The 27,358-nt window shown below is 51.5% G+C and overlaps 2 protein-coding genes across 2 annotated transcripts; both read right to left on the bottom strand.

The window, feature by feature from the left end:
- Positions 1-6,764: 6,764 nt before the first annotated feature.
- LOC128947344 (olfactory receptor 49-like) lies at positions 6,765-7,709 on the bottom strand. Its single transcript, XM_054291597.1, has one exon. It carries the CDS (start codon positions 7,707-7,709, stop codon positions 6,765-6,767), a length of 945 nt encoding a protein of 314 aa, XP_054147572.1.
- Positions 7,710-26,464: 18,755 nt separating this feature from the next.
- Positions 26,465-27,127, bottom strand: LOC128947340 (olfactory receptor 14J1-like; the record flags this gene model as incomplete). Its single annotated transcript, XM_054291593.1, has 1 exon — positions 26,465-27,127. A coding segment is annotated over one exon (663 nt), but the record flags the coding sequence as incomplete, so codon positions are not given.
- Between the last annotated feature and the right edge of the window lie 231 nt (positions 27,128-27,358).

The raw sequence follows: 27,358 nt of genomic DNA, 5'->3' as shown, positions 1-27,358 counted from the left end.
GCAGCTGCAGCTCCTGCACTTCTGCCTCTTGCTGGGCAACTCCCTGGCTGCCCTCCTGGGCAACGGCCTCATCATCAGCGCCATAGCCTGCGGCCACCACCTGCGCACGCCCATGTTCTTCTTCCTGCTCAACCTGGCCCTCAGCGACCTGGGCTCTATCTGCACCTCTGTCCCCAAAGCCATGCACAATTCCCTCTGGCCGACCAGGGACATCTCCTACAAAGGATGTGCTGCACAGGTGTTTTGTTTTGTGTTTTTCTTTTCAACAGAGATTTCCCTTCTCACCGTCATGTGCTACGACCGCTACGTGTCCATCTGCAAACCCCTGCACTACGGGACCCTCCTGGGCAGCAGAGCTTGTGCCCACATGGCAGCAGCTGCCTGGGCCAGTGCCTTTCTCAATGCTCTGCTGCACACATCCAATACATTTTCCCTTCCCCTGTGTCATGGCAATGCCCTGGGCCAGTTCTTCTGTGAAATCCCACAGATCCACAAGCTCTCCTGCTCCAAATCCTACCTCAGGAAACTTGGGCTCATTGTGGTTCGTGCATCTTTAGGTTTTGAATGTTTTGTGTTCATTGCTTTCTCCTATGTGCAGATCTTCAGGGCTGTGCTGAGCATCTCCTCTGAGCAGGGACGGCACAAAGCGTTTTCCACCTGCCTCCCTCACTTGGCTGTGGTCTCCCTGTTTCTCAGCACTGCCTTTTTTACCTACCTGAAGCCCCCCTCTATTTCTCCCCTATCCCTGGATCTGGCCCTGTCAGTTCTGTACTCGGTGGTGCCTCCAGCCCTGAATCCCCTCATCTACAGCCTGAGGAACCAGCAGCTCAAGGCTGCAGTGTGGAGAGTGATGACTTGAAAATTTAGAAAACAATAAACTGGTTGCCAATTTCTGCATATCTCTTGTAATAAAAGTGAGATTTGGTAGTTTTTGTTGGATTGGTTATTTTCCCCCTCTGTTTTCATTTTTAATATTCTCCCTAAAACCAAGGCCATTGTTTCTACCATTTCTAATTTTCTTTCTCTCCACCTTCCCTGTGCCCCCAGATTGTGTCAACATGAGCTGTGTTCTCAGGGGCTTTAAATGAAAGAAAGGATCTCTCAGCAGAATTTTCACCAGCGATCCCCCTTCTGTTCTCTTCTCTGGAGCAGCAGCAGCAATGTCTGTGTGCAGAGCTGGGGCAGATCAGGTCTGGCCCAGCAGCTGTGCCCAGCAGCAGCAGCACTTGGTGTTGCCAGTGCTGCTGCCGTGGCCCTGCACCGCTGCCCTGGTGGCCCTGGTGTTGCTGCAGGGCCTGAGTGCTCTCGGGGCCGGGCAGAGCCCTGGGGGTGGCAGTGCCGGGGCTGCAGCAGGGACAGGCCATGGGCACTGTTGGGGCAGCGCTGACACCTCAGCCCAGGCCCTGGGGGCTCCAGGCTCCTTGCCCAGGCTCTCTCAAGAACACGCCCAGGCCAATGCTGAGCACAGAAAAGCCCCGTGAGCAGCCCCAGGCTTGCCTTGGGCAGGCTGGGGGCAAACAGCATGGCTGGGGCTCTGCAAGGGCCCTGGGGCAGATGGGAAGGAGCAGCAGGGCAGGGGCTGATCCATCCCCAGTGCGCTGCACAGCCCAGGGCAGCGTCCCAGAGCGTCCTCATGCAGCTGCCAACAACATCCCCCCCCTGCAGCCCTGACCTCTCCCCCAGCTCACACAGGTGCCCCATCCTTGCAGGCACAGACATGGCAGCACTGGCTCAGCAGCCCCTGTTTGCATTGCACAGAGCAGGGGGAGCACCCCCATGCTGTTGCTGTGGGGACATGAACCTGAGGGAAAACAAATGCCATCAGCCCCTGGGCCAGCAAGGCCTGGGGGACACCAGGGAAACCACTCAGCTTTGTCGTGGCCTCTGCAGTCAGCCAGCAAGTTTGTTCCCATGAGCTGGGAGTTTCCTGTCCCATTGCAGATGCTGTTGCTCAGAGCCAGGGCTGCCTGGCAGTCACCCCCAAACAGCCCCGAGCATTTCCTTGGCTTCATCTTTGCTTTTTTTACTCTTTCCTGATCTAGATTACTTCTTCTTCCACCCCTGTACCCTCCCTTCAAACAGCCCATCCCTGTTTGCCCTTTCCTTTCTGGCCCCACTCCCCATTGCAGTTCCTGTCTTGTCACCATGGGAACGTCCCTTGGGCAGCAGGATCATCCTTCAAGTGCTGCAGGAATTGTCTGCAGGCTCCTGCACTGCCTCGAGCTGCTCCTTTGCCAGAGGCTCCCCAGGCCAGGGGGGCACATCTGGGCTGCTGTGTCTGGCTCTGGGGCTCCCTGTTGCGGGCAGTGAGGAGGAGCTGCAGAGGCTCTGCAGGACTGACAGGATGGGCTTTGGGGCTGGCAGGAGAAGCTGAGGGACCTGGGCTGCTGGAGCTTCTGAAGAGGAGGCCCAGGGCTCATCCTGCAACTGCTCCAAGGGTGGTTCCAGAGAATCACAGAATTAGCAAGGTTGGAGAAGACCTTGGAGATCATCAAGTCCAACCTGTGCCCTGATATTGCCTTGTCTCCCTGAGCCTCCTCTTCTCCAGGAGAAAAACCCCAGCTCCCTCAGCCTCTCCTCACAGGACTTGTGTTCCAGACCCCTCACCAGCCTTGTTGCCCTTTTCTGGACACGCTCCAGCCCCTCCATGGCCTTCCTTATTTGGGGGGCCCCAAACTGGACACAGCACTCGAGGTGTGGCCTCACCAGTGCCCAGCAAAGGGGAAGAATCACTGCCCTGCTCCTGCTGGCCACACCATTCCTGATCCAGGCCAGCAGCCATTGGCCTTCTTGCCAGCCTGGGCACACTGCTGGCTCATGTCCAGCCTGCTGTCCATCAGTGCCCCTTGGTCCCTTTGTGCCTGGCTGCTGTCCAGCCACTCTGTCCCCAGCCTGTAGCACTGCAGGGGTTGTTGTGGCCAAAGTGCAGGACCTGTCACTTGGACTTATTAAACTTCATCTTATTGGACTCTGCCCATCCATCCAACTGTTCCCGGTCTCTCTGCAGAGGCCTCCTACCTTCCAGCAGATGGACACACGCTCCCAGCTTAGTTTTGTGTGCAGATTTACTACTGAAAGTCTCAACACTCTCATCCATGTTGTCAGTAACAATGTTAAGCAGAACTGGCTCCAGCAGAGACCCCTGAGGGACACCTCAGGTGACTGCTTGCCAGCTGGATGCAGCAGCATTCACCACCACTCTCTGGTGTAACATTCACCGCCACTCAACTGGCCATCCAGCCAGTTGTAGATGTTTAGTTGATGCCCCTCTTTCTTTCAGAGAATATTAAAAAAACATATAATTTTATGGTCAGTAGTGGTGTTCACAGAGGTCCCAGAAGAGGGAAGAGAAAGGGATCTGACTCCATATTTCAGAAGACTAATTTATTATTTTATGATAGATATTATATTAAAACTATACAAAAAGAATAGAAGAAAGGATTTTATCAGAATGCTTGCAAGCAAAGGAGAAAGAATGGAATGATAACACAATCCTGTGTCTGACCAGACAGAGACACAGCTGGACTGTGATTTGCCATTAATTAGAAACAATGACATGAAGTCAATCACAGATCCACCTGTTGCATTCCACAGCAGCAGATAATTATTGTTTATATTTTGTACCTGAGGCCTCAGCTTCTCAGGAGCTAAATCCTAGCAAAGGCATTTTTCAGAAAATATCATGGCTACAATGGTCACTGTGCCCCAAACAGCCTCTGACCACCTCTGCTGTGCCACCAGGCCTTCTCTGTTTGTGACCAGCAGGAGACTGAGCTTTCATTGACAGTGGGAATTGAAGGAAACCTCCCCAAAGTGCACCTTGGAATGTTCAGCCTGGAGCTGAGGAGAAAGCAAAGTGCCTCGCAGGGCAGAATGTTGGTGCTGGAGGTGTGGCAGCGTGAGGCTGGGCCATGGCCGGGCTCTGTGTGCCAGGAGCCGGCAGCGTTGGGTGCAGGGCACCCAGGGAGGGCACAGAAACGCTGGGTGAGAAAGGCTGGGGCACAGCGAGATGGGCGAGTGCAGCCAGCCAGGGCAGAGGAGCAGCACGCCCAGGGGGCACAGCCTGCAGGACAGATGGCCAAGGGCTGGGCAGGGCTGGCAGGGCCACAGGCACCCAGGGCTTTGTGCCCTGGCCTCGGGCAGCACCTCTGGAGGCCCCACAGGAGGAACTTTCCCGGCAGGGGCTGCACTTTGCTTCTCCCTCGGCCTCCCTGGGGAGGCTGGCAGGGGCTGCAGGTTGATGCCATTTGTCCTTGCTGCCCCTCACATCCCCCTGGCCCACCAAGAGCCCCGAGGCAGCCGTGAGGGACAGGCCCTGCTGGCCCAGGCTGGGCTCAGGGCTTGGCCTTTCTGCTTCCTGCAGCCAAGCCAGGCCTTGCTCAGCATTGCAGTTCCCTGCTCACAGCCTTGGGCTCCCTGCAATCCTGCCCTCAAGGATCTGCTCTCACCAGGCCCTGGGCAGCCTTGGGCACTCCCTTCCCTGCCTGGGGCGCAGCCATGCTCCAAGGCACTTGGAGTTTTGCTGCAGACTCCTTGAGCAGCTTCTTCATCCTTCTCTGCGTGTCTGAGGCTCGTGGACCCAGCCCCAAATCCAGTGTGGAGCTGATTAAAATACAGAGAGCGCTCAGGAGCTCTTTGTCTCCCTTCCACTGTCTTTGGGTCTCCAGGGCTTGTGCAGTGATTGGAGTCAGTTTGGAGTTGTCTTCAGGAGGAAGATGTCAAAATGCACCTCATGATTTTTGGTTTTTTAATCACATCAGTATTTTTTTATTTTTTAGTTATGAGAAGAGGGGATAGAGGCATTCCCCAAGTTATCTGGATGCTGAATGTCTCCTTAGGAGGTCTGGGCATGGATAAGAACGAGCCCCTTGCAGGCTGAGCCTGTTTGGACAATCGGCTCCTCTCCCCCAGCCTCACCATGTCTGACAACGCCCACCTGGGACTGACATCCCAAAAAAAAAAGAAAAATTTTAGCATTTTTCCTTATAAATAAAATTTATTAATGACAAAATTATAATTATATTATTTTAGTTTAGGATAGTCTTATAAAATATTTTTATTACCTAATTTGTACATTTATATTAAAACTGGATACATTTCTAGCAACCAAGAAAATTATTCATCATTGGTTCGAAGTAACACAATTCCCTTCATGAATTAATTAATTAATTTCTATTGGCTATTTATTTCTTTCTCTTTACATTAATTAGGTATATTTGTAGTCGTTTTGTCATCTTTTTTATCATCTTTTTCTCAGACAGGGTTGGGGGGGCCGTGCACTTCGAGGTTCCCGGAGACATTTTTGGGGCACATTTGGGGCAGTTTTGGGTCTGGGGAGGGAATTCAGAGAGAACTTGAGGGTCGGGAGGACACTTGGGGAAGCCGGGTAGGCACTTGGAGGGGCACTCAGGGATTCTGAGGGACAGTTCAGGGTCCGGGGCAGCACTTGGGGGTCCAGGGGGGCCCTTGGAGGTCAGGGAGGGGAATTTGGGGCCCTTCGGGGTCCGGGCGGGCCCTTGGGGGGCTCGAACGGGGCTCTCTGGGGCGCGGGGGGTGATGGGAGTTGTAAGCGCGGGTATCATATGGTTTAACGGAGCCGCGGAGCATCACGGGAGTTCTGGGCGCAGCTGCCATGGCTCTCGGTGTGGCGCGGGGCATGAGAGGAGATGAATCCCGGCTGCAATAGCGCTGGACATTCACCGCGGAGCATGATGGGAGCTGTAGTCCATGAAGTAGTTGGAACGAAATGTTTGGGGGTCTGGGACGGCTCTTGGGGGACACCTTTGCGTCCGTGCCCCGACTTGAGATCCTCTGGGGGAACGTAAACGGCACGGGAGCCCTTGGGAGGAGCTCGGAGAGCTCCAACCAGGCTCTTTAGGGCCCGGGTCGCGGCCGGAGTTTTAGGCGCGGGACTGTGTTCTGAGGGGCTCTGGGGCCGCGGGGGACGAGAGGAGATGAATTCCCAGAAGTGGCTGTACCGGCCATCTGTGGGGTGGGAGCACTCAGGGGTTCGGGGGTGCTTATGGGAGTCCCGAATGTGCGCTCAGGGGGCACTGTGGGATCCTGGAGGTTCTGTGGAGCGCGGGACATGATGGGCGTTGTTGTTTTGGCTGCAATTGGGCTCAATCGGCCCGCGGGGCATGATGGGAGTTGTAGGCAAAACCAGAAAATACTGCGCCTACCCTAGGCACCCCTCTCGAGGCCCCGGCCTCTGGCGCTGAATGGCTGCAGGCTGTGATGAGCGGGAGCCTCGGCAAATGGGAGGCGGTGGAGGCAGGAGCAGCCAATGCACCCTCTCCTGTCCCTCCCAGTACAGACCAGTCCCTCCCAATACACCTGAGTTCGTTCCCGGTCCCTTTCCAATTCCCCCCAGTCTTCCCCACTGCTCTCAGTGACTTTGCGATTCCAAACCTAGACATTGGGGCTGCTGGCTGTCCCAGGGAAGGAGCTGGACAAGATGTCCTTCGCCCAGGAGCTGTAATTTGGATTGTCACTTGCCGCTGTTCTTCTGAACTCTTCTCTGTTACGCAGATTGGCCCTTAATGAGCTGGTGGCTCTCCAGTAAATGGTCCTGGGAGCAGCCAGGGCAGAGAATGAACTGAGTTTCTCCTCTTGCCATTGTCGGTGCCATGTCTGGGTGTGCAGATGAGTCTCTCATCTCTTGACCTGAGGCGGCCCTGTTTGAAGGCTGCACTCACAGGCACTGCTATTGTGTAACAGATGACACCAGATTCTTGGGATGGCTTTCCAGAAATGCACCATGGTTAGGGGAAAAGCTTTGTTCTTGCCCTTGCAATGGATTTGCTCAGGGCCAGGATCACAGGTTTGTTCCGAAGGCTGTAGATGAATGGGTTTAAGAATGGGTACAGGACTGTATTCAGCAGAGCTACAATTCTGTTGGTGCTCAAGGAAACAGATTCTGCAGGACGTGTGTAGAGAGCAATGCAGCTCCCGTAGGCAATGGATAAGGTGATGAGATGGGAAGAACACGCAGTCAAAGCTTTCTTCCTCCCAGAGGCTGCTGGAAGATGCAGAACACAGAAAAGGATGCAGATGTAAAATGCCAGAGTCAAACACAAGGAACCCAGCACAACACAGGATATGAAGACAGAGTCTATTTTCCAGAGCAGGCTGGTGTCAGAGCAGGACAGTTTGAACAAGGGGGAGTTGTCACAAAAGAAATGGGGGATCTTGGAGCCACAGAAGGACAGCTCAGAGAGGAAGAGCAGCCGGTAGCTCAGCAGGGCAAAGCTGAGGATCCAAGCAGCAACAACCAGGCGGACACAGAGCTGAGGCTTCATGATGGCAGCATAGAGCAAAGGTTGGCAGATGGCAACATAGCGGTCAAAGGACATGACAACGAGCAGCATGAACTCTGTGCAGCCCATAGCAAAATAGAAATAGTTTTGGGCAAAGCAGCTGCTTAGTGAGAGAGTGTTCTGACCAGAACTCAGCATCACAAACAGTTTGATGCTTGTGGAGGATGTAAACCAGATTTCCAGGAAGGCCAGGTTGCTGATGAAAAAGTACATGGGGGTTTGCAGGTGGTGATCCACACACACGAGGAAAATGGTGGTTGCATTCCCCATCACTGTTGTCAGGTACGTGAGCAGAAGGACCAGAGAGAAAAATACCTGCAGCCTTGGATCCAGCTCTGGAAAACCCTCTAGGATGAACTCAGTAACTGCTGTTTCATTTTCTGGTCCCATGCTGAATTCCAGCTCATCCTGCTGAGACAGGAACATGGCAAAAACAAGTGGGAAAATTTCACAGTCTGGACAAACATTTCTATCCTTCCTTCTCTGCTTTTTTCTTTTCCTGCAGTCTTGCTATAGAGCACAGAGATCGTGCTTCAAACAATTCTCACACCCTGACTGTTCTGTTTACCATTTCAGGTAGAGACGCCAGGGGTTTATTGTGTTCTTTCTACCTTTTCCAAACACTCCCAAAAAGTTCTTTCACCAGAACAGAGGATTCTAAAGAGTTCTTGGCTATTTCTCCCCTTTCGTGGGAAATTCCCAGCTCACTCAGACCTACTGCAAAATCTGTCACACCCATGTGCCAAACACCTCTCATCTACAGCGCAAACACTAAACTGTGAAATTACATCCAATCTGTACATTGAAGTTCCTTGTTTCTACTTTTCAGTACTTGCCTTTGGACAGGAGTCCCTGAGGATCTGTTGATTCCAAAATAAGCAATCCCAAGTATCTCTTTTGCAACCCTCTGCTTTCTTCCACAGCTTTTCCCTCTCTGGCTCGTCAGGAAAGAAATGGGGAGGGCAGAATAGGGACCAATTATAACTTGGTTTTTGAGTGCTCCAAATGAGGACTGGAATTTATTATGGATCCACACAGAGTGTCACAATCTGAGCTGTCTCCTGTCTGCACCAAAATGCACCTGTTCCCATGCAGTCCTTCATGGCCATTGATAGCAAATAACCCAAGTGCAGAGTGAGAGATTTGTAATTTTTGCTTTGTGTGCCAGATGGGAGCACCCAGCCTCCAAATGTTCTCTTGTCTCTACTGGTTACAGAGGGAGCCTCGAGACAACAAATTCTCCTGGGTGCCTGCAGGGAATAGATTAAACTCACTTTTCAAGTCTCAAATGCCGGATTAATTAAGTAATTAAGTTACTCTGTTTTGAAACCAAAATGCACAGCTAAGGAAAGATACATGAGAAAAATATATGCAATAAAGACTGTATTTTCTAATAAAGTCTAAAATAAACCTATTTCTAAAAAAAAGGTATTTTCCCTTTCAGGTTTTTTGGTTTGCTTTTAGACATGAAGAGCAGAGCAGATGACTTTGAAAATAGGATTATTTAAAATGCCGGGGAGAAGAGGAGAGGGAGGGTCTGAAGCAGTGAAACAAAGCTCTGTTGATGACAACCAGAGCACCGAAGTCACTGGACCCCTGGGTGGCCCAAGGACTCTCCCATCTCATTGTCCACACAGAGCAGAGCAGAGGCTGGTCTGAGACAGGCCATCAACTTGAAACCAAGTGACTGAGCTCAGTCAAGAGCCCTCAAAATGAACCAGCTCCAAAATGAACAAAAATTAGTCACCTTCGAAATGGTGACTAATTTTTCTGGGACTGAAATGTTTGGGAGCTCTCCAGGTGGGGCCTTGGGGCAGCCCTCGAGATGAGCAGATCCTGCTGTGCCCGGGCCGATTCTTGTGCATAAATGCAGTGACCACCAGCCTGGCTGGAGGCTCTGATGCTTCAGAGACTCCTGTAGCGTGGGTATCATACGGTTTAACGGGGCCGCGGAGCATCACGGGAGTTCTGGGCGCAGCTGCAATGGCTCTCGGTGGGGCGCGGGGCATGACGGGAGATAAAGTCCCGGCTGGAATAACGCTGGACTTGCGCCGCAGAGCATGATGGGAGCTGTAGTCCCGAGAGTGGCTCGAACACAATGTTTGGGGGTCCGGGAAGGCACTTGGGGGACACTTTTGCGTCCGAGCCGCAACTTGAGGTCCTCGGTGGAACTTAAACGGTTCGAGAGCCCTTAGGGGGAGCTCGGGGAGCTCTAACCAGGTTCTTAAGAGCGCGGGGCACGGCAGGAGTTTTAGGCGCGGGACTGTGTTCTGAGGGGCTCTAGGGCCGCGGGGGATGGGAGGAGATGAATTCCCAGAAGTGGCTGTACTGGGCATCTGTGGGGTTGGGATCACTCAAGGGTCCGGGGACGCTTTTGGGGGGTCCCAAATGGGTGCTCAGGGGGCACTGCGGGATCCTGGAAGATGTGGGGGACACTTATGGAACAGATGGGGACGGATCCCGGTGTTCTGTGGAGCGCGGGGCATGACGGGAGTTGTAATCCTGGACCTAATGGGGCTCAGTCGGGCCGTGGGGCATGACGGGATTTTTAGGCAAAAAGGAAAGGCGCCAATCTAGGCACCACCCCCAAAACCAGGTCCCTTCTGCTGATTGGCTGCGGTCGGTGATTTGCGGGAGCCTCGACAAATGGGATGTGGTGGAGGCAGGAACAGCCCATTCACCCTCCTCCAGCCCCTCCCGGTACTGCCCAGTCCCTCCCAATACACTTGAGTTTATTCCCACTCCCTTCCAGTTCACCTCAATTTCATCCAGAGGATGCCCCAGTGTCCCCAGTCTTCCCCGCAATGTCCCCAGTGTCCCCAGTTTGCCCCAGTATCACTCCCAGTATGTCCCAGTGTACCCCCACAGTCCATCCCCCTCCACCCAGATTCCCCCTCAGTATTCCTCGTATTCCCAGGTTGTCCCACTCCTCCTCAGTATCACTCCCAGTATGTCCCAGTGTCTCCCACAGCCTTCCCAGTGTTCCCCAGTATGTCCCAGTCCTCCCCAGGGTTTCCAAGGACAGTTTCATTTCTCTCGGTGGCCGTGGCAGCCAAACCCAGCTGTGGGGTCGGTGCAGTGCCCATGGCTACAGCCCCTTGCAGTGGCCCAGTGCAGCTTGGGCTGATGATCCACCCTCACAGCTGGCCCAGAGCAGCTCTGCAGTGGCTTTGGTGGCACCTGTGGCTGGCACACACCTGAGCAGTGTGTCTGTTTGCAGTGGGGAAACTCAGGAGTTTCAGATTGCTTCAAAAAATCCCCAAAAAGGGAAAACTCCTCTTAGGCTGAGTGCAGCCAGCTCTGCAAGCACAGCAGGTCCCAGGGGAGTGAGGACAGACAGGATGGGGCTGGGCAATGTGGAGCAAGGTTGTCCCCACTGGGTCAGAGCTCCAGGCACAGCTTCTGTGAGCAGGCCAGAGCTGCTGAGGAGAGACCCTGGGTCAATATCAATCACAGAATGCTGCAATCACCTCTGATGTAAAGAGAAATAAAATAAAATGCATCCTTTAAAATAGGAATGCGTATTTTTTAGAAAGTTCTTTGAAATCTTTCTCCATAAGTGAACTAGGAAAACTTTAATGACCCTTTCAGGGCTTTTGTGTTGTTTACATCAGACTCAGTCCCTGAGAGGGTCTTCAAAAAACTTCTCAACAACTCAAATTTAAATTTAGACTCCAAATTTTCTTAACGTTTTAATGGGTCCCACTAAGGGACATGACTGAGAAAGTGTCCCCAGGTTCCAGTCAGAGCAGAACACTGGAGGTAGTGATGACAGCTGGGGACAAACAAGGCTAAGGTGTCTCTGGTGCTGAGCAAAGCTGGATATGTTTGAGGAATGCCAAGGGCCAAGGCCTGAGCCCCAGCCCCTGGCCAGGCAGATGCTGTCCCTCCCTCCTTGCTCAGGGCTCTTGCCGGGATGGGCACTGGCATGTGGGGATGTGCAATGGCAAGGGCAGGAGCATGGGGCGGCCCCTGCCAGGCTGCTGAGCAGGGACAAGGAGGCAATGAGGCCCCAGGCCTGCAAGGGTCACTTGTCTCCTGCTCCTGCCTCAGGCCCAGGCCCAGCAGCCATGGCCAAAGTGCTGCCCAAGTTGGCTCTGGCAGGGCTGTCTTGCAGCTGCTGCACATGCCTGTGCCCTGTGCAGCCCAGGCTGTGCTACAGTGTCCCTGCCCTGCGCCTCTGTCCCTGCAGGCTGTTGGCATCCCCCGGCTGCCCCACCTGGCTGGCCCCTTCCTTTGCTGCCAGCTCTGCCTCCTGCCTGTCTCTGCCTGCCCACACAAAGCCTGGGGCTGATACCAAAAGGCTTTATTCCACTTTTACACTGCCTGTGAACTTTCAGCACAGGAACAAGGCATGCAGGGGCCGCTTTCACAGCAAGGATGGTTGGAAGAAAAGAAGAAGATATCTGGCTCAAGGGTGCAGGGATAGAGAAAACAAGGAGGGAATCTGGGAACTTGAGTTGGGTTTTATGGAAGTGGGTAAATTCTAAGTGGCATTTACTAACTGTTTATACGCAACACAGTGGTAGAATTACATGTCCAAGTAAGGTTAGGATTTATCCCTCACTGGAGCTCAGTCCTGAATATATGACACTCTCTGAAATAGCAAATGAGTGTTCAGGACCCTTATTCTGATATTTCAGAGGTTTGGTGACCGTGGTTCCTCACAGAACCCAAGGAGTCAGCTGTGATACTGTGCAAACTCATGGAACAAAGGGTCCATTGTGACAAAGCAGAACCCCGTGGAACCAAAATCCATTTTGGCACATTGGGGCCACATTGGACCAATGGTCCGTTGTGATGCTGCGGATCCAAGGAGACCATTGTGACCCTGAGAAACCTCTGGGAACCAAGGGGCCATTGTGACACAGCAAGGCCTGGTGGAACCATGGGTCCAAGGTGACACTGCAGAACCTCACGGAACCAAGGTGACCGTGTTCTACTGTGGGACATCATGAAACAAAGGGTCCATGGTGACGCTGCAGAACCAAGGAGACTGCTGCTGACAGTGTGAGAGCTCATGGAACCACAAGTCCATTGTGACACAGCAAGGCCAGATGGAACCAAGGGTCCCTTGTTAAACTGTGTGGCCTCATGGAACCATGAGCCATTGTGACACAGTGTGGCCACATGGAGCCAAGGGGCCACCATGACACTGCAGATCCAAGGACACCATTGGGACTGAGGAACCTCATGCAACCAAGAGTCCATTCTTCCACTGTGGGGCCCTGTGGAAGCAAGGGAGCACAGTGACACTGTGGGGCCTCATGGAACAATGGGGACGGTTCTGACACTTTGGGACTCACTGCAACCAAGGGGCCATTAGAGCATGGCAGGGCCTGGTGGAATCAAGGGGACTGCAAAGAACACTGTGGGTGTCCATGGGCTGAAGGATCCATTCTGACACCTTGGAACCAAGGATACCATTGTGACACTCTGGGACATCATGGTACCAAAGGTCCATTGTGGCACAGCAGGGCCTCATGGAACCATGGAGGCCATTTTTACACTTGGAGGCCTTGTGGAACCAAAGGGCCATTGTGGCACTTCAGAGCCTTGTGGAGCCAAGGGGACCATAGTGACACTGCGGGGCTCCATGAAACCAATGGTCTGTTGTGATACTGCAAGGCCTTATGGGATCATGGAGACCATTGTGACACTACAAGACCTTATGGAAAGAAGGAACCATTGTGACACTCTGCAGTCCTGGCAGGCCAAGGGGCAATTGTCACACTGTGTGGCACCATGGAACCAAGGAGGCCATTGTGGCACTACAGGGCCCCATGGAACAGTGCAGGACCCCATGGAACCAAAGGTTCATTGTGACATTGCGGGGCCTCATGGAATCCTGGAGGCCATGATGACAGTTGGAGGCCTCGTTGAATCAAGGGGCTTGGCAGGGCCTCATGGAACGAAAGAGACCCTTCTGACATTGTGAGTCCCGATGGAACCAAGGGTCCATTGTGACACTGCAGCACCAAGGAGACCCCTGTGACACTGCAAGGCCTCATGGAAGCCAGGGACCATTGTGACACTGTGGAGCCCCATGGAAACAAGAGGCCAGTGTGACACATCTGGGCCTCATGGAACCAAGGATCCAATATGACACCACCACTGTGACACTGCAGGGCCCTATGGAAACAAGGGAACAGGGAACAGGTCTGGTTGGCTTGGCCTGACTAGTCCAACTGCTCTTGGCACATCGAGGGTCTCTTCTCATGTACCCCTGAAACCCTGGGGCTCTGGGCTTTCCTTCAAATGGAAAAGAAAACTGCCCTTCTCATTCAAGCATCCATAGCCAAAATGGGATTCCCTCTCCAAAATTCCCAATATCCTGGGATTGCTTCCAGCCAAAAGCTGCTATTGCACCAAGTCTGACTGTCCTGGTCTTCCTGAGAGCTGGGTCTCACCTGCCTTCAAACACTGGGGCTCAGTGCTTTCCTTCCTATGGAAAAGAACCGTCTCTCCTGCCCAGGTGGCCGTACCTGAATTTGGTATTTTTCTTCCAAAACTCCTATGTTCAAGGGGTTTTCCTCCCAGAAAAAAAAGCTCCCAGGACAGACAGCTCTGGCTGACCTTGGACTCTGCTGGTTGCCTCTATTCTGCCCTGAAACACTGGGGCTCCACCCCTTCCCTCCTACGGAATATAAACATCTTCTCCGCTCATGGCTGAAATTGGGACTAAACCTCCAAAAGTCCTATATCCAAAGATTTCTCCTGCAGAAAAGCTGCCATTACAGACAGCTCTGGCTGGCCTTGCCCTCCTGCGGGCCGGCTCTCACCTGCCTTCCAAACACTGGGTCTCAGTGCTTTCCTTTCTGTGGAGAAGAATTAGCCTTCTCCTCCAGGCCAAAATTGGCTGAAAATGAGATTCAACATTCAGAATTTCCAATATCCAAGAGTTTCTCCCATGTGGAGAGTTTTGTCAAAGAGTGGCTTGAGGAGAGAGGACACAGCCGAATTAATTTGGTAAAGATGTCCTAACTAGGGCAGAGGCCTTTTTGCAGGCAGGGTGTCTGTTGAGAATGTAGCAGACTAGAGAATGGAAAAGTACAAAGCCATGGCTAATTCCAAGTCCTGCACCTGTGAGATAGCGTGTCCTTGGGCCTAGCTGTAGTAGGATAACAAATAGTGAAAGAGACATGAGAAAAGAGAGATGTAACCCCTAAGGAATGAGGAAGAGTTAATGGTATAGTTTAACCAATAGATTGCTTGGCTTACAGAATATGCATAAGCTTATTATTTGCTGTATAAGTGTTTGATGCTTTCTTTAATAAACTGGACCTGTGATGAGCCATCTGGTGTCCTGGTCTCCTTCCTACAACAAATGGTGACCTCGAATGTTGAACCCCTCATCTCGAACTAAAAGAAAAAGGGGGAGAACACGCCACGGTCGAGGAAGTTGGAGTTGGGTCCTGAGCAGCCAGGACGGTGCCGGAATTTTGAAGCACCCTTGGGGTTCACATCAGTGACTCGAGCCATATGTGTCTGCCAGAGCCTGGAAAGCTGCAAAGAGCGCTCACGAAAGAGGTATGAATAGGCAAGCAGCACATAATTTATTCGCCACATATTTAGAAAGGCGAGGACTAAAGGGGATAGATTTGTTATTAGCCTACGGATACGCTAAAGAAGTTTTCCTTAACCCACATACGGTCCATGAACTCTCAGAACGGAGAAAATTTGGGGATATACTGTGGGAAGCAGTGTTAGAAGATTATAAGACCGCAAAGAAACTGAGCAAGCCATGGCAGGTGTTGCACAATACACTACTTCAGCATGTCTCTGAATGCAAAGCAGCAGCTGCGGCTCGGGGCGCCTGCGGGGCTGTGCCCCTCCGAACTCAGCATGGGTGCTGCGCCATGGGGAGCAGCCGTGGCGAGCGGCCACCCTGAATATTACGCTGCAGCAGCAGTAGCGACGGCAGCCGCGGGGGGAGCCGAGCCGCCGCGGCTGCAGTGCACGCAGTGAGTCAGCCTGCCGGCGAGTTTTGCGAAACAAAAAGCCCAGCGCGGGGCGGTTCGCCCTCTCCGACACAAGCGCCGTGGGACCGGAGCGCTTTTCCAGCAGGAGCGCTTCTCCCTCCGTCCTGCAGCCGGCAAAAAGCTTCAGTGTGAGACCTAACAGCCGTAATAAATGTCACTCTTGTCAACAAAAGATCCTTACTGAAATTAAGAAAGCAGTGATAATAAACAAGCGACACCAAGGACCATTACTATCAAGACGTTTCTCACCTAAGTTAAAAAGACTTTTTGTTCTTCCTGGCAGAGACTTTAAATATCAGAAGCCCAAATAACTCAGTCGGTGAAACAGCAGACTCTAACATTATATTTTGAAAAATTTAAAAATAATAAAGATGTGTTAAAAAGATTGTATAAGTAAGATGTAATGAGTATGCTTTTTGTATTCTTTGAGCCTTGCTTGGACATGTTAAAGGTAAAAGCAAGCACTAAATTCAAAAGAATTTTTCCACAGGTATACCTTGAATAAACTTCTTATGTTTAAGTGCATTTAAGTATAAAAATGCTGCAGCAAATACGTGAAGAAACTTGTTTTAGTTTAGTATTTTAGAATCAGGCCTGTAAGTAAGTTATAGTAAATGCTATATTTTATTTCTATAGTAAGTTTTATTTGTTACTAAGTAGTTTAAGTTAAATTATCTATTAAGTGCCATTAAATGCTAAATATTGTTAAGGTTAAGTTTTGTTAAGTTTAAATATTTTAAGTTTAAGTATTTTAAGTGTTATTAAGTTTAAGTAATGTTAGATAGATTTATACTTTTATGATAGGCGTTTATTTTATGACTTGTGTGCAAAGTGTTGTTGTGAACATCAGAGAAACTTTAGTTAAAAAGGACAATCAGAAGCATTTGTGAGTAAAGCCGTTCCTGTTTGAAGTATATCTGCTGTTTGAAAATAGAAAGCAAACTTATCAGACAATCAATGCAGGTGAAACCTGCACACATGTTACTCTTTTAGCTTATTTTTGTAGGTTGTATTGGCACACCTGAGTTTTGTTTGAGCCTTGTAGCACATAAAATCCTTTTTGTATCTGTTGTATAGCATATCCTATAAATAGTGATAGCCTTTTTAGTTTTTTTAGATCCCTTGTAAGAGAGAAACCTTGCTAGCTGAGAATACTGTTTAGTTGTTAGAATTGCCTATTTTTCTGTTGTAAAGAGTGTGACACAGTTAGCCTATAGAATTTTGCTTTTCCCAAAAAATAAAAACGGGGGAAGTGTGGAGAGTTTTGTCAAAGAGTGGCTTGAGGAGAGAGGACACAGCCGAATTAATTTGGTAAAGATGTCCTAACTAGGGCAGAGGCCTTTTTGCAGGCAGGGTGTCTGTTGAGAATGTAGCAGACCAGAGAATGGAAAAGTACAAAGCCGTGGCTAATTCCAAGTCCTGCACCTGTGAGATAGCGTGTCCTTGGGCCTAGCTGTAGTAGGATAACAAATAGTGAAAGAGACATGAGAAAAGAGAGATGTAACCCCTAAGGAATGAGGAAGAGTTAATGGTATAGTTTAACCAATAGATTGCTTGGCTTACAGAATATGCATAAGCTTATTATTTGCTGTATAAGTGTTTGATGCTTTCTTTAATAAACTGGACCTGTGATGAACCAGCTGGTGTCCTGGTCCCCTTCCTACGACACTCCCAGACAAACCTGCCAATACACAGAGACAGGCCTGGACTTGGCCTCTGGTGACTGCAGGTCATCAGTCCCTGAAACACTGGGGCCCTGTGGTTTCCTTCCTATGGAGACCATGGTGACACTGTGGGGCCTTCTGAAATGAAGAGATCCTTGTGACACTGTGGACCCTTGTGGCACCAAGGCCATCACTGTGGCTCTGTTGGGCTACATGGTCCCAAGGGGCCAGTGTGAAGCAGCAGGGCTTTGTGGAACCAAGAGGCCATTTCTGCATTTCAGGGCCTCGTGGAACCAAAGGGGCGTTGTGATCCTGCAGGGCACCGTGGATCCATGGAGAGCATTGTGGAATTGCAAGGCCCATGGAATCATGGAGACCATTGTGACACTGTGGGGCCCCACGGAACCAAAGGGCCACTGTGACCCTGCAGGGCCTCATGGAAGCACAGGGCCATGGTGACACTGCAGATGCAAAGAGAACATTTTGACACTGCAGGGCCTCATGGAACCAAGGGGGGATGGAACAGGTCTGGCTGGTTTGGCCTCCGAGGGGCCACTGGACAGGTCCAGCTGATCTTGAAATGCTGAGGGCTGCCTCTTATCAGCTCCTGGAGAACTGGGGCTCTGTGCTTTCCTTCCTATGGAAAAGAACCTTCGGTCTTCCCAGGTTCTCACAGCCAAAAGTTAAACTCTCCCTAAAAAAATCCCTATATGCAAGGGTTCTCCCCAATAAAAGCTGCCAGGACAGAGAGCTCTGGCTGGCCTTGGCCTCTGCTGGCCACCTGTCATCTCAAGGAAGGCCTGAGGAAAGTATTTGAACAGGTCTGACTACTGGAACATCAATGAGTCTCTCCTCCTCTGAAAAACTCAGATGATTTTCTGATCATATGTGTCTTTTCTCTTGGTATGTATTATGAATGAAATATTATTTTCAGCTACCTAATATTATTCTTATCACTCACCCAATGTTATCTGACACAAAACTACTCCTCTACATATGGATCCATGTCACTGTACAAGCAAACACATGAAAGAATGCAGCAGGAATGATTTGTGTCTGCTCCCATCTGTCCCATCTCCTCTGGAGCTGGAGGTGCAGCCCCAGCACTTGGCAGGGCTCAAGGGCTCACAAGCTCAGCTCCCACCCAGAGAACTTACAGACCCTGGGCTCCTCTTCTTGGCCCCTGCACGCTCAGCCAGGATGAGATGGACACTGATGGTTTCTGCGCCGGGCTCTCTGAGCCCAGCCCAGCTCCCTGCAAGCTCTGCCAGCTGCCCTGAGCTCTGGGCAGCACCCAGGGCCTCTCCCCAGCCCAGCCCAGCCGGCTCTGGCCCCACAGCTCTGCTCAGGCCAGGCTGCTCTGGGCACTGCCCCACGGCCTCAGGCCCTGGCAGGGGCACAGCAGCAGCTGCAGCTGCCACAGGACTCGGCTCCAGCATGGGGGAACGTGCCTGGCCAAGGGAAAGGAGGCTCCCTGGGTGCCCTGCTCTCCTCTGCAGGAGATGCTGAGAGCTCTGCAGCCCCTGCTGCCATCCCATCTGCCCAGAGCAGCACAAGAGCCCCGGCCTTGGGGCGCTCAAGAGCTGCTCCTGCTCCAGGCCCAGGGCCCATCCCAAAGCTGGGGCAGTCACAAAGCTGTGCCCATTTCTGTTCATTGCTGCTCTGATGGGGATGGATCCTTAGCACCTTGGAGCTTGGTGATGAATTTTACTTTTCCAGAGGCCTCTTCTTTGTTGAGCTCTTCAGTTCAGGAATTCAGTGACAAAGGCTCATTAACATTTTTTCAAAACACCCAAACAAGACAAGCCCAAGAGAATAATTCAAATCTTCTGTTCTTCTGTGGTTAATTAGATAGATTTCAGAAGTGTACTGAAAGTGAATCTACGATATTGAAAAAAATTCAGATAGAATTATTTTGTCCTGTTAAGTTTTCTTTTCCCCTTTTTAAACTGGTATCAGCAATCCCCAGTTGATATTGATCCCCAGCACCTCCTCATGCAGTCTGAACAGATATGAAAATCAAGACTCTTCATGGCTGACAATCAATCACACTTTGTCCTTACCCTCTCCCCACCCTTTCCCCCATCCAACCCCTGGCACTCAGAGCAGCTGAGGAATGGAGTCACATCCAGAGGTGTCCCCAGGGCTCAGGATTGGGGCCAGGGCAGTGAAATCTCTTTATTGCTGATCTGGACGAGGCCATCGAGGGCACCCTCAGTCAGTTCCCAGGTGAGCCCAAGCTGGGTGGCAGTGTGGCTGTGCTGGAGGGCAGGAAGCTCTGCGGAGGGATGTGGCCAGGCTGGAGCCATGGGCCCAGGACAATGGGATGAGGTTCACCAAGGCCAAGGGCCATGTCCTGCCCTGGTCTCCCAACCACCCCAAATCCCTGGCTGTGCCCTGCCCCTGATCCCCACAGCCTGTCCTGTTTCCTTCATCCCTGCATTGCCAGGGGCTCTCTGGGACAAGGGAGCTCTGCTCTGGGGATGGAGGGAGGTGCAGGTGCCACCACTGGAGTTGTAACCAGAACTCACCAGGTTTGTGTCCTTTGGGGATCAGGAACTGGTGGGACTCAGAGGCACAGGAAGTTTCTCTTCATGGCCAACATAAAAAATGTAAACATGATGCAATTTAAGACACATTGAAACTCTTCTCTCAGCAATGTGAGACATCCCAGCAACATCTGACATGTCCACCATTCACAAAGGGATTTTTGTACAAAACCAATTTTAGACAAAGATGATTCTATTACTGATATAAACACACTTAAGGTGATGTATCAGGATGTACTGGGTGAAGTGGGATAAAACAGCCTGAATAATTCCCAGTTTTTTAAGCTGTCAGTGGTGGATGGAGAATGGGGTCAGGCTGCTTTTGGTGTTGAGGAAATGCTGAAACCAGCCTGACTCATTTCATCTCCTCCTGTCCTGGCTGATCTCCCCTCTGTCCCCTCCCACCCATTGGCTTTTGTCTCCCCCCATGCCCCCCGGTGAAGACTCTGGCTCTGTGTTCTCCATCCCCTCCTGGCTGGCACTGCCAGGCTGGGATGAGGAGCCCCTCAGCCTTCCCTGCTCTGGGCTGGACAAGCCCAGCTCCCTCAGCCTCTGCTCACAGCCCAAGGGCTCCAGCCCCACCTTGGAGGCCCTTCCCAGGCCCTGCTCCAGCTGCCAGACATCTTTCCTGCCCTGGGGACCCCAAACCACGCCCCAGTGACCTGGATAATCCACGTCCTTGATGTCCTGGTCACACAGCCCAGTACCCTGTCTCTGTGTCAGGTTTTGGAGTTGATCTTTAGGAACATCCTTGTGGGAGGCTGCAGCTCCAGGTGAACCAGGGGGATACCAGGGGACAGGGACCCTGCTGGGCATGAACAGCTTTGGACTTCCGGGGAAAAATATGAGGGGGGTCTGGGGCAGAGTGACCAACCCAGTGACCTCACACAGCCCTCCTGTGATGTCACAGCCTTCTCTGTGATGTCATAGTTTATTCTCTGATATCGCTAAGCTGGTCCTTGATGCCACAACCCACTCTGTGAAGTCACACAGCTACCCCCCCCATGATGTCACAGCCTACTCTCTGATGTCACAACCCATTTTCTGATGTCACACAGCTGGTCTCTGATGTCACAGCCAACTCTGTGATGCCATAGTCTGCTATGTGATGTCAGTCCTCTGCTCTGTGATGTCACACCTGGCTCTGTGATGTCACAGAGACAGGCTATGGTGCCGTGGTTGCTCAATGACCTCACATAACCCACTCTGTGATGTCATAACCCACTCTGTGATGTCATAGCCCACTCTGTGACCTCATGTCACCAGATGATAAATTGTTTACACCAGGTGAGCACACACAATGCTGGTTCTCCAAAACCCCAGGCCTATGGAAACCACACAATGCCCATTGTGTGAGAAGGGGAACTGAAATTCACCAGCCTCAGTGTCCTGCCAGCTCAGCCAGGCCCACTGGAACACTGGGGTCCCCGAGCACCAGGGACCACCAGAGAGACCCCCAGGACAGGAGAACGTATGGGTAAAGGGGAGGGGAAATATGTTAATGATTTTGGGGAAATGATTATCATATGTGTGTTTAGTCCAGGACAATCAATGAATATGTATGGAAAATACAGAATATAAACAGAAACCTTCCAGCACTCAGCATGCACAGCTTTGGGAGGAGCTATCCCGCCATACATCTGGCCAAATAAAGAATGCTGCTTCTTAATGCTACATTGGGGTTTTGGAGTTTTATTATTTTGCCAAATTTTTGGTAACAGTCCCACTCCCAAGGAAAGCTCTGTCTCCTGCTGATCACAAACAGAGAAGGGCTGGTGGGAGATGTGCTGGTTGGAGGCTGCCTGGGGTACAGTGGCCATAAAATAATCGAGTTTTCAATATCCTGTGAAAGAAGGAGTGGCATCAACAAAATGTCTACACTGGAATGAGAGAGGGCGGACCTTAGCCTGCTTGGGATGCAGATTTGCAGAGTACTGAATCAGGTACTGATTTTTTAAGGGAAACAGCCCTTAAAAACAAAGGTGTCCAGAAAAGATGGACACACTTAAAGAAACTAATTATTAGGGGGAAGGAGCAGCCTGTCCCTCGGTGCCAAAAGATGAGCAAGCGAGGAAAATTACTGTCCTGGCTGGGCATGCAGCTTTCATGGGAACTCAGCAGAAAAAAGAGGGTGCATCACCTTTGGAGAGAAGGTCTGGCAAATCAGGGTGTGTTTTAGAATGTCGTTAGGCCATGCAGAAAGAAAAGCGGAGATGTGAAACCTCAATTACAGGTTAACCTGACCACTTTGGTGAAAAAAATTAAAAAATATTTGTATAAATAAATTAATAGCGAAAAGAAGTGTAAGGAGAACCTCTATTCATTGTTGGATGCAGTGGGGAATAGAGTAACTAAAGAAGAGGGAAAGGCTGAGGCATTTAACCCCTTCTCACCCTCAATTTTCAACAAAAAGTGAAGTTATGCACAGGACAAGTGTTCTCCTGAGCTGTAGATGGGCACAGGGAGCAGAAAAGCCCCCCTGTAATCCAGGAGGAAGCAGCTGGGGACCTGCTGAGCCACTCAGATGCTCACAGGTGTCTCTGGGAGCAGATGGGATCCATCCCAGGGGGATGAGGGAGCTGGTGGATGATCTCCCCAAGCTGCTCTCCATCATTTACCATCAGTCCTGGCTCAGCAGGGAGGTCCCAGAGGACTGGAGGTGCCAATGTGAGCCCATCCCCAAGAAGGGCTGGAATGAGGAGCTGGGGAACTCCAGGCCTGTCAGCCTGACCTGAGTGCCCGGTAAGGTTATGGAACAGATCACCTTGAGTGCTATTCCAGGGCACCCACGGGATGGCCGAGGGATCAGAGCCAGCCAGCGTGGATTTCAATATCTGCACTGATGATCTGCATGAGGGGACAGAGTCCAGCATCAGCAAATTTGCAGATGACACCAAGGTGGGTGTGAGTGTGGATCTGCTGGAGGGTAGGAGGGCTCTGCAGAGGGACCTGGACAGGCTGGATCCAGGGCCCAAATCCAGCAAGGTGAGGTTGAACAAGACCAAGTGCTAGGTCCTGCACTTTGGCCCCAACAACCCCTGCAGTGCTACAGGCTGGGGACAGAGTGGCTGGACAGCGGCCAGGCACAAAGGGACCTGGGGGCACTGATGGACAGCAGGCTGGACATGAGGCAGCAGTGTGCCCAGGTGGGCAAGAAGGCCAATGGCTGCTGGCCTGGATCAGGAATGGTGCGGCCAGCAGGAGCAGGGCAGTGATTCTTCCCCTGCACTCAGCACTGGTGAGGCCACACCTCGAGTGCTGTGTCCAGTTCTGGTCCCCAATTTAGGAAGGCCATGGAGGGGCTGGAGCGTGTCCAGAGAAGGGCAACAAGGCTGGGAAGGAACAGAAATTTAGTGAGGAATGGTTAAGGGAGCTGGGGTTGTTTATCCTGGAGAAGAGGAGGCTCAGGGGAGACCTCTTCACTCTCTGCAACTCCCTGACAGGAAGGTGCAGCCAGGGGGGTTGGGCTCTTCTCCCAGGGAACAGTGACAGGACAAGAGGACACAGCATTAAGATGCGCCATGGGACATTTCAGCTGGACATTCAGAATAGGTTCTTCACAGAAAGGGTGATTTGGTATTGGAAGAGGCTGCCCAGGGAGGTGGTGGAGTCACTGTCCCTGGAGGTGTTTAAGCAAAGACTGGATGTGGCACTCGGTGCAATGGTCTGGGTGACAAGGTGGTGTTGGGTCACAGGTTGGAGTTGCTGATCTCCAAGGCCTTTTCCAACCTGGTTAATTCTGTGATTCTGTGATGATTGTGACACTGCAGGGCCCTGGGGAAGCAAGGGGCCATTGTGACACTGCAGGGCCTCGTGGAACTAAGAGGATCACAGTGACACTGTGTACTGAAGGCACCACAGAACCAAGGCCCCACTGTGACACTGTGGGGCTGAATGGAAGCAAGGAGTGCAGTGTGACACTCTGGGTCCTTGTGGAACCATGGAGGCCACTGTGACACTGCAGGGCGTTGTTGAACTGAGGGGTCATTGTGACACTACGGAACCAAGGAGAGCCTTGTGAGACCCTGGGGCCCGATGGAACCAAGGGGCCATTGTGACACTGCAGGGACTGGTGGAACTAAGGTGTGGTGAGTTCAGTGCTGGCTAAATGTCAGTGCACCCACTAGAATATACTTACTCATTTTCTGCTGCGAGATAGGATTAGGAGGAAGGCAAAACAGGCTTAGACTTTAAAAGGGCCTAAAGAAAACTTTATTAATATTAACTAAAAGGAAAAATAGTAACTATCAGAATAAAACTTTTAGAACCCTTCTCCTCTCTCCTACAACCTTTTCTTTCCCACTAACAACATACAGAAACAATTCAGTCAATTTATCACCTCTAGAATAGCCTTTCTTCAGTTCACTTAGGGAGAGGAATCCCTCTTGTCATTTTATGGAGACTTTTCCACAAGAAAACAGTTCTCTCGTGGGTTTTAATTTTCATGAACAGCAGCTGCCCTGGAATCTGCAATTGTGAAGTCCCTCCCCACTTTTTTCACAGCCTTCCCAAAGCTGTGTTTGTGAGCTGTGTCAAGTTATGAGGTATTAATTTTACATATGAGCTGTTCAAGAGCAAAGGTTCTCTTTATCTGTCTCTGCCATCATCTTCATCAGTGGGAACAGAGGTATTCTTCTTTCCCTGTGAGCAAACGGTCTTCATCAATCCTCTCTCCTTCTGTTCAAACTTCTCATGGGATCACAGCTACTTCAGCATGTGCTTGCTTTAGCAGAAATGCCTTTGTTCATATCTACAATCTGAACACTTCATCTCCATATACTTTCAATGAGTTACAAGGAAAAAAGAGTCTGATGTATCAATTATATTTTCTCCATAGCCTTACAAGAGGATTTCATCCCAGGACTGCGGCATCTCCTCAACCCTCCCATCTGGGACTTGACTTCATCTAACTGACCTTCATGTCTCATGTTGTTCTCTACATGTCTTCAGTCTGTCCTTTTCTCTCACCCGAGGCAGGACTGAATGTCTGTAAGCCTTATCTATGCACTGAAAGAGTTAATATCTCACCTGGGGCCTGCAGATGCTCATTTGATTCCTGCCATGTGGCAGCTGAAGCAATCGCGGTGATGGATTTTTCAGGCTGCCCTGGGGGCTGTGTAAGGATCAGCCCCATGGCCGGTCTCTGGCCCCTGCTGCATTCAGTTCCAGGCACAGGGCCACTCTCTGTGTGGCCTACAAGGCCGCCTCTGGTCTCAGCCACATGATCTCGTGCAGGGCCACACTGGGGGGAAATGGCTGAGATCTCAGCTGGAACACGCCACAGGCTGATGGCCTCCCCTGCCCCTGCCTGGCAGCAGCTGGTGCCCGGCTCTGCTGGGACAGGGCTGGGCAGGGTCCCTGAGAAGGGCTCTGGCCCCGTGGCAGTGCCCATCCAGCCTGGCCCAGTGAGACGGGAGCCAGGCCGGCCTTGTTACCTGTTCCCAGGCTGGAAAGAAAAGAGAGCTTTTGCTGGGGTTTGTTAATTTTTAACATGTGTGTTCATAGAGGTGTGTTCAGCTTTCTAGTGGTGTAAAAACGTGTCAGTCTTCAAAACCAGTCACTGATTGGTGCTTTCAGGCACAGAGGAAGCTCTCAGCAGCTCTTCTCAGAATAATCATTTCTATGGGTGGCTTCTTCCCTCCTCACCAAATGTCAATTAATGCTAAACTAGCTTATAAGAGAACTATTGTGACACTCTGGTGTCCCATGGAAACAAGGGTCCCTCGTGACACTGCAGGATCTTGTGTGAGCCGGGGTCCATTGTGACACTGCACCACCAGGGAATCCATTGGGGCACTCTGGGGCCTCATGGGACCAAGGGACCGCTGTGACACTGTGTCCATGAAGGCCATTGCGACACTGCAGGACCTTGTAGAATGATGGGGCCATTGTGACACTGCAGGGCCCCGTGGAACCAAGGGGCCAGTGTTGCTCTGCAGGGACTCATAGAATGAAGGAAACATGTTTGACACCGTGGTGCCCCTTGAGACCAAGGGACCATTGTGACACTGTGGAACCAAGGAGAGCATTGCTGCACTGTGAGACCTCAGGGAATCAAGGATCCATTGTGTCACTGTGGGAAACAAGAATCCAAGGGACTTTGTGACACCAAGGCGTGCCATAGAACAAAGGGGCCGTGGTGAACCTGTACGGACTCATGGAATCATGGAGTCATGTAATGGCGTCACCATTCTGGCACTCTAGGGCCTCATGGAACTGTTGTGACCAAGTTGGCTGCAAGGGCTGTACTGCTGGACGGCAGGAGGGAGGGCGCTGCAGAGGGACCTGGACAGGCTGGATCCAGGGCCCAAATCCAACAAGGTGAGGTTGAACAAGACCGAGTCCCAGGTCCTGCACTTTGGCCACAACAACCCCTGCAGTGCTACAGGCTGGGGACAGAGTGGCTGGACAGCGGCCAGGCAGAAAGGGACCTGGGGGCACTGATGGACAGCAGGCTGGACATGAGGCAGCAGTGTGCCCAGGTGGGCAAGAAGGCCAATGGCTGCTGGCCTGGATCAGGAATGGTGTGGCCAGCAGGAACAGAGCTGCTGTGCTGCCCCTAACCTGCCCCTACTCTGCACATAGACATTGCTGCAGCTGCTCCAGAGAAGGGGAAAAAAGGGGGATCTCCTGTGAAAAGTTTGCTGGGAGATCCTTTAGTTCATTGAAACCCACTGAGAGCACAGCTCTTTATTGACACACTTTGGGGCCAAAGCAATGGTGGAGAGAAACAAAAAATATGAAGTGCAATAAACAATGGTCCTATTGTGTGGACAAGATTAATGGAATGAAACAAAAGTAAAAAAACCCCACAACCAAAAAAATAATAACTATTAAAAATGACTTTTATTATAAGTGATTTGCAGAAACTAGCAAGCAGTTCAATGTTTCTGAAACCATCCAGTCATCAGTGTCCACACTGCAGCCTTGAGCTCCTGGTTTCTCAGGCTGTAGATGAGGGGGTTCAGGGCTGGAGGCACCACTGAGTACAGAACTGACAGGGCCAGATCCAGGGATGGGGAGGAGATGGAGGGGGGCTTCAGGTAGGCAAAAAAGGCAGTGCTGAGGAACAGAGAGACAACAGCCAGGTGAGGGAGGCAGGTGGAAAAGGCTTTGTGCCGCCCCTGCTCAGAAGGGATCCTCAGCACAGCCCTGAAGATCTGCACATAGGAGAAAACAATGAACACAAAACAGCCAAAAGCTAAAAAAATGGAAAATACAAGAAGCCCAAGTTCCCTGAGGTAGGATTTGGAGCAGGAGAGCTTGAGGATCTGTGGGATTTCACAGAAGAACTGGCCCAGGACATTGCCATGGCACAGGGGCAGGGAAAATGTATTGGCCATGTGCAGCAGAGCATTGAGAAAGGCACTGGCCCAGGCAGCTGCTGCCATGTGGGCACAAGCTCTGCTGCCCAGGAGGGTCCCGTAGCGCAGGGGTTTGCAGATGGACACATAGCGGTCGTAGCACATGACGGTCAGAAGGGAAAATTCTGTTGCAATGAAGAAGATAAAGAAAAAGAGCTGTGCAGCACATCCTGAGTAGGAGATGTTCCTGGTGTCCCAGAGGGAATTGTGCATGGCTTTGGGGACAGTGGTGCAGATAGAGCCCAGGTCGCTGAGGGCCAGGTTGAGCAGGAAGAAGAACATGGGCGTGTGCAGGTGGTGGCCGCAGGCTATGGCGCTGATGATGAGGCCGTTGCCCAGGAGGGCAGCCAGGGAGATGCCCAGCAAGAGGCAGAAGTGCAGGAGCTGCAGCTGCGGCGTGTCTGCCAATGCCAGCAGGAGGAAGGGCCTGATGGAGCTGCTGTTGGACATTTGCTGTGGCTACAGATGGGGATCTCTTCA

This window comes from Melozone crissalis, unplaced genomic scaffold, assembly GCF_028551555.1.
Source record: "Melozone crissalis strain CALT ecotype California unplaced genomic scaffold, PUWL_Pcris_2 ptg000096l_1, whole genome shotgun sequence".
NCBI lineage: Eukaryota > Metazoa > Chordata > Aves > Passeriformes > Passerellidae > Melozone > Melozone crissalis.
Note: the sequence above shows the minus strand (reverse complement) of the source record. Positions and strands in the feature narration are given on the sequence as shown.